Source organism: Nicotiana tabacum, chromosome 16 (genome assembly GCF_000715075.1).
Source record: "Nicotiana tabacum cultivar K326 chromosome 16, ASM71507v2, whole genome shotgun sequence".
NCBI classification, from domain to species: Eukaryota; Viridiplantae; Streptophyta; class Magnoliopsida; order Solanales; family Solanaceae; genus Nicotiana; species Nicotiana tabacum.
Window position 1 is genome coordinate 162757385 of NC_134095.1, and position 12774 is coordinate 162770158.

At 34.5% G+C, this 12774-nt stretch overlaps 2 protein-coding genes across 3 annotated transcripts; one reads left to right on the plus strand and one right to left on the minus strand.

The window, feature by feature from the left end:
- The first annotated feature begins 2505 nt into the window (after positions 1–2505).
- Positions 2506–5964, plus strand: LOC107827254 (putative RING-H2 finger protein ATL49). Its single transcript, XM_016654350.2, has 2 exons — positions 2506–4044; positions 5812–5964. The coding sequence occupies exons 1-2, from the start codon at positions 2853–2855 to the stop codon at positions 5835–5837; spliced, it is 1218 nt and encodes a 405-aa protein (XP_016509836.1). The 5' UTR covers positions 2506–2852; the 3' UTR covers positions 5838–5964.
- LOC107827253 (uncharacterized) lies at positions 5884–11893 on the minus strand. Of its 2 annotated transcripts, XM_016654349.2 has the most exons (8): positions 11570–11893; positions 10692–10808; positions 9376–9602; positions 9074–9285; positions 8891–8993; positions 8141–8511; positions 7470–7968; positions 5884–7138 (listed from the first exon to the last, which is right to left on the minus strand). In XM_016654349.2, the coding sequence occupies exons 1-8, from the start codon at positions 11730–11732 to the stop codon at positions 5993–5995; spliced, it is 2838 nt and encodes a 945-aa protein (XP_016509835.1). In that variant the 5' UTR covers positions 11733–11893; the 3' UTR covers positions 5884–5992. The 2 variants fall into 2 exon arrangements, with proteins under 2 accessions (XP_016509835.1, XP_075089652.1); XM_075233551.1 differs by lacking the exons at positions 10692–10808; positions 11570–11893 and adding an exon at positions 10319–10647.
- Positions 11894–12774: the final 881 nt, after the last annotated feature.

Below are 12774 nucleotides of genomic sequence, written 5' to 3' on the forward strand. Positions count from 1 at the left end.
TATTGGTCCTACCTGCACCGACTAATGTTATCACCCATTGAATGAATTAAGGGCCAAAATATTAAAAGAAAAATCTACTTAGAATATATGCTTTTAACAGTTGTTGAAGAATGTGTTTTGCAGAAGCCCATTTCACCACTTAAACACTTAGTTGACCTACCTTTTTGGTATTTGTGATTGACCAAAGGCCAAGTGTAGACATAAGGAAATACCAATGTGAAGAGACATTTTTAAGTTTTGGATAAAACAAATAAAAAAAATTGAATAATATTGTAGCCAATGATTGTGCTTATGAAATTCTAGTAATTTTTATTTTATCATATGTAATATTGGCTGTAAGACGAACATAAATGAAGAAATATGATCAGAGAGAATTAGTATAATTGATCGTAGAAATGACATCAGATAGTCACTTTAAAAGGATGTTATTTAGGAATTACCCAGTGCATTTTGAATTTTATTTTTTAGTTCAATTTTTGAGGACAAAAATGTCCTAAATTATTATGAAGTTAGGATTTTTTTATTTAATATTTTAGGACAAAATAAGTATTGGCTAATCTCTAAATAACATTCCTAAAAATGGCTAATTGTGCACTTAGATTCTTATACTTTTTCTAGAGTTCATAATCCGACTCTTCTATTCCCTTAATGGAGCATTTGCATCTATACTCCCTTTTTGGGTCACGTTTTAACTTATACCCGCTTTGTAAAAATAAATTACAAGCGTACTGCACTTTTCGTGTAACTTCAGACATACGAGCCTGAAGTAGCAAAAAATTTTGCCTGAAGTGTAACAAAACTACAGATATTTTTGCATGACGTTTGGCATGACTTGCAAAGGCAATCACGCAAACTTCAGTTCACAGTGCAAATGACAAACTTCAGTTCAATAAAACAACAACATGCGTTGGCTGAAGTTTTTGTTTGTAATTGCTGAACTTCAGCATTCTAGTAGCCGAAACTTTGTTCTACAGATAAATTAGAACCAAAAACCAATGTGCTTGTAAAGCTAAAATATCTATGAGATTAAATTATTGTATATAAGACCAAACTGAACATAATGGGACAAGAAGATATATATGAATCATCAGGCTGAATCATCAGGCTAGAACGCATAACAATATCTCAATCTTCAGCATTCAGAAAACGAAGGAGGAGAAGGAGAAGGAGAAAGTGGCCTGAAGTTGTTTAAACAGTGGATACAAGTTAAAACTTTAAAAAAAAAATATAGCTTAAATAGGGACGACCAAATAGGACGCCGATACAAGTTTTACTCCCTTTAACTAAGCCACTGTCTAGGAGTCGTCAGTTCATTTTTCAACAAGCACGCTTTGACTTTGATGAAAAATATTCCGTTAATTATGGAAAAGGCAGAGATTTAACTTATGGCCCTACCACTGCACAGTCCACACCGTCTACTGCCACCCTTACAATAAAGGCCAAATTATTAAAAGAAAAAGTTTACTAAAATAGTCATAGCACTATATACTTTATCAATTGTTGGAAGATGTGGTTTGTAGTTCATTTCACCAATTAAACACTAGCTTCTGCACTTAGTTGGCCTACCCTTTTGGCATTTGTGATGGACCAAAGGCCAAGTGTAGATATAGGAACATACCAATTGTGAATGGCATATTTTCAAATTTTGGAAGAAACAAACAAGTGAGCTGAGGTTCCTAATTTTTTATTGGGATATTATCGCTTTTAATTCGTGTCAAAAACTATTTATATTCGTTATTTGAAAAGAGCAATTTGAATATATATATATATATATATATATATATATATATATATATATATATATATATATATATATATATATTTTGGCTGTTATTTTTTTATCGACTATACAATATTATTTTTTTATTTGTACAAAATAGGATTAAGATCTACGTACACATTACCGTTCCCAAACCCCTGAGAATATACTGAGTATGTTATTATTGGCGGAAAAAACAAACACTGATTGAATGGTCATGTTGGCAATGCTTGTTGTTATGTTCTAATCTATTCATTTTCACTTTATTTGCCTCTAATTTACAACTTTGTCTGTTTCAATTTATGGGACGTACTTTAATTTAGGATGAAGTTTGTAGTTTTAAAATACGACTTATGAATCTCAAGGATTACCTCAATCAACTAAACGAAAGATATATATATATATATATATATATATATATATATATATATATATATATATATATATATATATATATATATATATATATATATATATATATATATATATATATATATATATATATATATATATATATATATATAGGGGAAACCACCGTTTAATCCCCACTAATACCTAAGATTTCACTGATTAATTCTACTAACTAACTTACCTAACGGGTTACGATACCTTATAAATATTACTTAATTCATTCTCTAACCTATTTTAACTCTTACTTTAACTAAACAGATATAAACAAAAAAACCTAATCAGTGTTTTTCTGTAGTTTTATTCATTATTAGTCCCCTCCACTTTTTTTTACGTGATTTAAGCCTCCATGACATCATTTTTTAACACGTATAGTACGAGAAAACATCTCTTGACTTTCACAAATCTACCCAAAAATAACGAATCTAAAAACTCTTACAAAATTCTTCTCCTCATCCCCACCAAAAAACAAGTTAAAAAAAAAAAACCCTTAGCAAATTCAGACCAAAAAATCCTCATACTTTTAGCTACTTATATATATCTTAATTAAACAAATTCCAAAAAGGGGTTACAATTTTCTTGGTTTCTTGAATTTTTTTTTTCATTTTCTTGAAAATTTTAAGGTACCAGTTTCACTCTATAGTTTTCAATTTCCCTCTATTTTCTCTGTTTTTTTCTTCTTCTTATGGCTTTGTATAATAGGAAGATGTTAGTTATAACTAAAGATAAAATGGCTATTTGTTTAAGTTGTTCACCAGAAAGATGTCCTACTGAATGTGGTGTTGGTCCATTTTTACCACCCCCTTCTAATTCTGTTACAAATGAAAATCATCATATGCCATTTTATTTTATAATTATGCTTTGTGTTCTTGGTGCAATTTTTGTGTTTATTTGTTATATGATTACTCTTAAGAAGTTCAAAATGAATACAAGAAGAAGTTCTCAAGATTTGAGTGGAAATAGTGAAGATTTTCTTGATGAAAATCATGGGCCAATTTTGGATCATCCAATTTGGTATATACATACAATTGGATTACCACAATCGATAATCGAATCGATTCCTGTGTTTAGGTTTAATAAGAAAGAGGGTTTGATTGAAGTCACTGATTGTTCTGTTTGTTTGAATGAATTTGAAGAAGATGATAGTCTTAGGTTGTTGCCTAAATGTAGTCATGCTTTTCATGTTTCTTGTATTGATACTTGGTTGGTTTCACACACGAATTGCCCCGTGTGTCGTGCTCCTATTGTTTCTGATTTAAATGCTGCATTGCAAATGAACAATGTGGAAATTTCCTCTACTGGTGTAAATGATTTTAGTTCAAGTGATGTTAATCCAGTGGAGAGTAGAAATAGTGGTTATGATTTGGAAAATCAAGATTTGAGGGAAGATGAAAGTCGCGAAATGAGGCTAGGAGGTGAAAATCTTGATGTATTGACTAATGAAGAAGGGAAAGTTATCGGAATTTTGGAGAAAATACATGATGTTTTAGATGAAAGGGGAAAAGGGTTGCGAGTATTTAGTGATTTAGATGAGCGTTGCGTGAAAGTAAACGATGAATTGCAACCAACACGGAGGTCTATTTCAATGGATCCATCAGTTGTTTCATTAGTACGTTTTGCTATGAGTGAAACGAACGTGAAAAATGGCGAAGGGTGTTCAAATTCAGATGATCAATTGGTTGAAAGGACGGAAAATTCTGATATATCAGCAAAGAGAGGAAGTAGAAATTCGAGCTTATATGAAGCGATGAAGAGTTCTTCCTTCGGTCGTTCACTGCAAAAAGTGCCAATTTGTATGATCAAGAGATCATTTTCTACTAGTGGAAAGTGTTCAGTATCCACAAGTGAAAAAGAGGTCAAGAATCAAGAAAATCAATGTAAGTGAAGCTCAAAGATTTTGATTCTTGAATATCATAAGGGGTTCAAGTTTTTGTATTTGGAACCCTGTCAAAAAACATATTGGAAAATAATTTCCACTTAATAAGAACTCATGAACAGCTGAATTGAGCTGATTCAGAATCTTCAAAGGAAAGTTCTTTGAAAGATGGTTTTGGCCATGTTTAGAACCCCCCCCCCCCCAAACCCCCACCACCACCAGCACCCCAACAAAAAAGAGAATTATAAATTGTGTAAGTTTCTTTTGTCTATGTTGTGATGCATTTAACAAACAAGATACTATAAATTTGATCCTTGCATTACCATTTTTTGTTGATGAAAGCAGGAAGTTTTTCCTATGACTCTCTACTATTTTTATATGTCAATTTGCTTTACTGTTGTGACTGGTCTATTGGAAGCAGCCTATCTACCTGCACAAGATAGGGCCTAGGGGTAAGGTCTGCGTAAACACTAGCCTCCCCAGACCCCACATGTGAGAATATACTAGGTAATTGTTGTTGTTTGTAGGTTTCAGGTACTTTTAAATATCTAAGTTTCTGAATGACATCTAAGTTTCTGAGCCTCCAGAGCACAACGCGTGTTGTGGAGGTTAAACATAGGTCATGGCTCGAATTTTGGGATCGACCACAAGTCTGGTATATAAGTGGAGAAGGATAAAGGTCAAGCCCATTATCCTCGGGAATTTTTCGGTTATGAAAAAAAATGATATCTAAGTTTCTGAAATAATAGTCTAGAGTGGGGAAACAGAATGAAATTCAGGAATTTCACCTTGTTGAAAGGAAATGAGCACTGTCTGCTACAATAACAACTCTCCCAAACATACTGACTGTAACACTGACTCTCATATCCTTTCAATTTTTTTGATTTCATATCACTGTTGGAATATTTTTAAGACGATTTAGTTAGGACTGTTCACATTTTATCAAGGATTTGATGTCAATTTTTGCATGTCCCTACTTTGGTAAGAAAGTTAATTGAAAATCAGCCTTCAGCAGATATGAGTAGGCGCCAAAATTAATAACTTGTGCAGGAATAACTTTGGTTGATGATGAGTCCTCTGCTAGAGGAGAAAATATAATGGTGATGAAGTGCAGGGGTGGAGCTAGAAGATTATGTAGAGTTTCAGCCGTAATTTTAGTCTAAACTTTATATTTGTAGTAAGAAATTCACTAAATATATATAAAAATTAATTAATTTAGAACTCAATTACTAACATCTTATATCGCTATCCTACAATGAATACTCATCAAGTTCAAAATTTGGCTCCGTCTCTATTCGGGCATAACTTATGCAGGAATTATTTACAAAAATGACAACCAAATTTTATGCTAAATATAGAAAAGGTAACCAACCACTGCATTGCAATTTTATTTGATTTGCTGCGGGCCAAAATCATGATTTTCCACAAATGGCCCAGAATCATTTCTACTTTGACGGAAAAATGATACTGTATAGCTATTCTCAAAATAATAGCCGAAAAAATATTAACTTTTTTTATATTTTTTCTGTATATATACATTCTGTATGTTATATAAAAAAATTATTCAAATCTGATACATTTTTTCGGCTACCGAATGTAAATAATTTCTAACGCGGGCTAAAAGTGATAATACCCTTACTTTGACGGCAACAATCCATTAACTACTGTAGCCCATTAAATGAAGCAACTAGGGTCTACAATATTGATCTTGTTTATGAAGTTTTGCACTTTGCTGCTAATTTGTATATTTGTTGATTGTATTTTTCAGGCGGAAAAAGCTCCATTGGCTGCTAATGAATAGATGAAGAGGCAGAACCATTGGCAGATGGAACACACAATAAAGATTCTTTAACAAAAACTATATATATAGCTGTAAACTTGAATTACATGAGAGAGAAAAATACATGATTTTTTTTTTCCAGATGTGTTACTCTTATACTTCTTGACACCTAAAGCCATGTCTTGAACACCAAAATGTAGCCTCTCTTGATAATTTGTCCAAATGAAAAATAACCTAAGAAGAGGACAACCAAAAAACCAAAGTATGACAATGGTAAGGCTGTCAATCCTAGAACATTTCCCATTGTTGTGTATGGGATTACAATTCCAATTGTTGATATAACAACAGTAGAACAAACAACAGGCCATGATGCAACCTCCTGGATAAACGGGATTTTCTCTGTTCGGATCAGGTGTATGATTAGTGTTTGCATCAGAAGTCCTTCAACGAACCAAGCAGAACGAAAAAACTCAAAATCAAATCTTGAAACCTTGTAATATAGCAAAAGGAATAAGAGTGTAGCTATATCGGATGCAGAACAAAGAGGTCCGTTCCATAGTGTAAATGTCGCTAAGCCTTTTAGTGACCATCTCTGTGGAGTTTGAACATAAACGTCTTCCATTTTGTCCCAAGGTATTGCAATTTGGCCAAGATTATACAAGATGTTTTGAGTAAGAAGCTGCATTGGCGTCAAGGGCTCAAATCCGAAAATTAATGTCGCGATCAGCAGTGAAATTATGCTTCCTAGATTGGCGATCACTGACATTTTAATATACTTCATCGTGTTTCCAAATGTGAGCCGACCTTGCTCAACTCCAGCTACAAGAACATTAAGGTCTTTTTCGAGTAAGATAATGTTAGCAAAGTCTTTGGCCATTGAAGCACCGGAGTCAACAGATATGCCCACATTTGCTGCATCCAATGCAAGCGAATCGTTTACTCCATCTCCTAAGAAACCAACAACATGATCGCCCATTGTTTGTAAAGATTGCACCACCCTCAGTTTCTGAGAAGGTGTGAGTCGGGCGAAAACTGTTGATCTCTTCACTGTCTCATGGAAAGAATCTGTGTCTAGTGACTCAAGGTCAGGTCCAGTGATGACGTGAGTTGTTTTAATACCGACCTCTTTGCATATTCTTATCGCAAGAGATAGAGTATCACCTGTCAATACTTTAGCTTTTACTCCCTTCTCTGCAAGGCGCCACAGCGCTTCTTTTGCAGAATCTTTTGGTGGATCAAAGAAGGATATAAGCCCAACAAAAACCATATTGGATTCAATGTCCTTATCGCAGATCATGCTGCTAACTCCAACTTGCTGCAACACAGCAATAATAATAACGAATCAACAGATAAGGTGCGATTATATTTTTGCATAAAGAACCTTGGCATGCCTCAAGGTCTATTCGGGCCGTGGAACCAGCCATTAGTCTACATAACACCACCTGGGTGCGTGAGCGCGGGATGCCTTGTGCACTAGACTGCCATTTGTTTAGTGTAGAAAACAAAGAAAATGAAAGCAGAAAGTGGCACTCAGAGCGCAAAAGAGGATAAAATAATCGTCTATTTCTTTGGTGTAAACTTGTTCAAGGGAGGTAACAACTTGCAAATAACCAAGATGAAAATTGTGATTAGGAATTCAGACATACCGGTAGGGGTTGTTTCATTGCTAACCCAAGAACCCGATATCCTTCATTACTTAATTTTTCTGAGAGCTCAGTAATTCTTCTGTAATCTTCTTTGGTGAAAGCGAAAATCCTCCCCTCATCAACGCGCTCAATGAAAGAACATATGCTCAAAATATCTTCTAGTGCTCCTTTTGTTATCAGAACTCTGTCACCAATACTCATTTGTTCGTCTTTGGCGCTCATCTTGGTTTCCAATATAACAGATACTCTTCTTCTTGTAAAATCAAAGGGAATCTCATCTATCTTATTCCACTTCGAGGGCTTAAACTTGTATCCATTTGTATATGCATATGCCATAATCGCGTCATCCAGAGGATACTTATTTTGGTTTTGAAAGTAAGCATTCAAGAAACCAAAGTGTAGGACGGTTTCATTTGGTGAACCCCAACTATCAAAGTAATTAACCATGGTCGAAAAATTCACCGTCAGTGTACCAGTCTTATCTATGCATATTATATCCCTGGAAATAGAAAAAGAATCAAGGAAATGACACTACGAACTTCGTCAAACAAGGAAATGATGCATGTAAAATTAGTTGCTAACTCGACGTAGTTCAGAGTGTTGACTAGTTTAAGAAAAAGATACGTGTATGGTCTATGGAAAAACAGTTCACAGTGTAGACTACAACTTACATGGATCCCATGTCTCGTATAGCAGTTAAGCTCTTAACTATACATCTATCTTTGGCCATGGCAAGAGCTCCTTTCGCAAGACCAGTATTCACAATAAGGGGAAGCATTTGAGGGGTAAGTGCACTTGCAACTGATATTCCAAATAGTATGCTCTTACTCAGATCATGTGATGTAAAGTAAACGGATAGGACGATAACTGTAACCACAACGAGCATGACACTGATAAGCACATACGATATGTGGCGGATGCCTTTCTCGAAATCATCTGGTGGCCTTTTCTTCCCTATTTTTGAAAAGATTGTGCTGAGGTACGTCTTTAAGCCGGTAGAGATAACCAGACCGGTTCCACTACCAGACACCACACTTGTTCCCTAAAATGAAGCACAATACTCTCAATGAAATATAAAAAATAGAATTAAAGGCAAAAACTGATCACCAAATTTTGCTGTAATACAAAATGATGCAAGCAAATCGTAACTATTATTGTTACGTTAGCACCACAACAACAACAACAATAGCCCAGTAAAATCCCACAAGTGAGGTCTGGGGAGGGTAGGATGTACGCAGCCTTACCCCTGTTAGCACGGATTACTAAAACTCAAAGTACTTGCTCAACCAATCTGTTAATTTACTAATTGGTTGATTTCATTTACTAATTTACTAGAAAATTTTACCCTTTTTCAGTCACTTAGATTGATAAGACTGACTCAGAACAAGAAACAGAACTGCGTTCTAAATGCCTGGACGTACCATAAAGCATATGTTTTTTAGATCAAGCAATGGAGTGCTGTTATCTTCTCTCACGTAAGCTGTTTTCTCAGTCGTGTCAGATTCGCCTGTTAGTGAAGATTGACTGTTCAAGAATATGCGACGAACTCATTTAACAATTCACAACGAGAACGAATCATAGTACATAATTGCTGCATGTTTTACCTGACAACTAGGTGCTTTGATTCAAGAAGCCTCACATCACCGGGGAAAAGATCCCCTGGTTCAACGATTACGATATCGCCTGGTACAACTTCTTTTTGATCAACTTTAACCTGTACTTCAGTCTGAAAAATTCTACCAGCACATCGTTGAACCTTTATCGGACACCTAACAAACTCTGCAAGCTTCATTGCTGCTTTTGAGCTGCTGTATTCCTGAGAGAGAAAAAAAACTCAAGATTAGGTCTTACTCGAGGTGTATACGTGCACGTGCTCGTGTATTGAAACGTACAAATTGAACGAGACCTGGTAAAAGCGGAAAGAGACGCTTATGAAGACTAATATGAGCATGATACAGCCATTTGGACTGTCACTTGTAATATAAGAGATTACTGAGAGGAAAAGAAGAATGATGTTAAAAGGATGGAATGAAGCAATCCACAGAAGATTCCACCACTTTGGGAAAGTATTCTCAAGAGGAATATTTGGGCCAGATTCTTTAAGTCTTCTGTCAGCTTCAGCAAAGCTCAAGCCTGCACAAGAACAACCTCATGAAATAAGAATTTCTTTCCTTTTAAAGGCATTGTATACATCCATTAAGACATGTAATTTTCCTTCCATAGGCAGTTCTATACACTAAATCGCAGCCCGGTGCACTAAGCTCCCGCTATGCATGGGGTCCGGGAAAGGGCCGGACCACAAGGTCTGTTGTACGCAATCTTATCCTGCATTTCTGCAAGAGACTGTTTCCACGGCTTGAACCCGTGACCTCCTGGTCACATGAGAACAACTTTACCAGTTACAAATAGGAACCTCATGAGTACACCAAAAAAAAACTAAAAACAAAAGACTACCTGGGGAGAGTAGTGTATACACAGACCTTACCTAGAGGTTGTTTCCGATAGACCCTCGGCACAAACATGTTCTATGCACTAACGATTTAAATTTTTTTATATAATCAGGTCAAGTATTAGGTAATTACAGGTAAATTTTTTCATAAACATTACTTGATAATATGATAAAAATGATAACTAACCTACTATCACATGTTAAAATTTATTAATAGTATGAAAAAATCTTTATCCTGTCAATGCATGTAACTTAAATCCTTTCATAAATTAACTGTCTCGCCAAGAAAGAAACCATAAAAAGAGCAAACACTTTAACAAAAAGTAGAAAAGGAATTATATATTTTTTTTCTATTGCAAGACACTAGTAAAGACTTTACTACTAGTAAAGAACTATATACCATTTCACGGGCTCGAGCCGTGTAATTAGCCACTAATACTTGCATCAGGGTAGGCCGACTATATTATATCCCCTTGGGGTGCGGCTATGAACGCGGGATGGTTCGTGCACCGGGCCGCCTATAACAAATGCCCACTATTGCTTCAATATGAAAATTAAATTTTAGAAAAATGGGAATGTTTATCAAAATATAATTACAGTTAGACCTCTCTATAAAAGTTATTCTCTATATCAACACTTCACTATAATGGCCAAGTTTTCTTTGGAACCAATTTTACATGTTATGTTATAATAGTATATGTTTTCGATAACATCACTTAGCAGCCAATATTTTTTGAAACAAATGATGATGTTATAGAGAGATTTGATCGTACCTCTTTCGGTGGATCGAACATACTCATACACCAAGTCTTTCTCAGATTGAGCCAAAGCATACAGCCAAGAATACAACTTCTCTTCTTCTACAGTTCTTGACCCTCCATCAATTTTCTCTTTATATGGAAATTAACAGAGAACAGAATAAAAGAATAATGACCCTGTATCAGTTTCGTTTATAACACTTAACACATTAATCCCAATTATAACCTTAAATACATAAACATATTAATCCTCTTTAAGCTCAATTTTTTGATGAGATATTCGTACACTTTAACACTAAGGGCCTGTTTGACCATAAAAAAAATCACTTTTTTCGGAAAGTTCTTTTTTTCGGAATCAATGTTTGGCCATGAAAATATTAAACTTCACTTAAAGAAATTTGAAAAACTCCAAAAACCTATTTCTCAAATGTTTGACTTCAAATCACTCACAAAAATTCAAAAACAGCTCCAAATTGTATTCATGTCCAAACACAACTCTAGTTTTTAAATACCATTTTCACTTTAAAAAAAAATCACCTTTTTCCGAAGTTTTACATTTCTTATGTCCAAACGCCCACTAAGTACCCAAATATAGATAAAGGAGCTAAAAATCATAAATAGAGCTGATGGGATGAATGTCCTTAATCATAGGTCTCGGGTTCAAGCTCTGACAAGTTAGCGTCGATTGTATGATTTCTGAATGATAATGTTTTTCCATTTGAATTCATCCCAAACCAACATTTTTTTTAAAATAAAAATAAAAATTACTAAATTTCTATACCTTTTTAAATTTTTACTAGAAAGCATACAACCTAAAGTATTATCATGACTAAAATAAATTCTATAACCGAGCCAAAACAAAAATAGTAAATAAGAAAGTAACGGAAGCTTACTTCCAGAAGTGAGCCTTTGCAAGAAACGAAACACAACATTAATTTTGGGTCCATTATGTTGGGTTTGTCCATTGAGTTTATGAACAAGATTTTGGTGAATCAAAGGAGAATTATAATAAGGTATTTTAGGGTGATTTGCAGAGAAAATATTGGGTAACCACATTGAAATAGAGGTTTAATTTGCAGTTAAGGAAAGAGTGATGAACTTTAATTGACATACAAAAGAAAAATGAGACAGTAGTATGTAATGTTAGTGATGAAAAAGAGATAAAAAAGACCTTGAGCTGGTAGTTTGGCTTTGAATAGAAGGTGTGGACTGGTAGAAATTATAAGGCTATTGAGAGGTGGAACATGAGGTATTAATTAAGAAACTTAGTTGATCAGGGGACTACAAATTACTATGTTCAGGAATCATGATACTGACCGTTTTTTTTGGTTAAAAAAAAAGGTTGCCCGATGCATAAAGTATCTCTGTTTTATGTCAGTTACCGCATCCTAAAGGGGTGCAAGCATTAAAGACTGATTGCATGACTCAAACTCGTAATCTGTAGGTCACATGAAGACAACTTTAAAAATTACCAACAGTTTCAATTTGGATTAGTTAAGAGTTTAACTTATATATATTGTCAGCCAAATTTTTTGTGACCTTAATGAATGAAATGGATAAAATGAGTATTGGAAATGATCAGCTAATAAGCAACCTTTCTTGTATCAAACTTGATATCAAAGAGCTTGAATCTGACAAAGCTAGTTTAGAGAAACAGGTCAAAGACCTTAAGAACCAGGTTCTCGAGCTTACTTCTGACAACGAGAAGTCTCCGGATATACATTGCAAATGAAAAATGAGTGATCTGCAGGATAAGCTTGAAAAGGAATTAAAAATTGCTAATGATAATCTTTGTGATGCTTAATGTAGTAATAAAGTCCTACATGAAAACCTAAAAAAGGCTAATTATGAACTCTCTAGACTAAGCAAACGGCATAGATCGTCTGATGTCTTAAATCGGCTGAATGAAAACTGTAGCTCTAACAAATCTGGAATTGGCTACAGAAAACTTGTCCCTAAGTTTGACCCAAAGTATGTAAGAATTTTCGATAATATCATGTGCACTCATTGTGGAAGAGTAGGATACTTTAGAGACACTTGTCCTGCCTTAATTCATACTCAGTTTAGAAACACTTTTCGTATTGCTAAAAATGTGAAG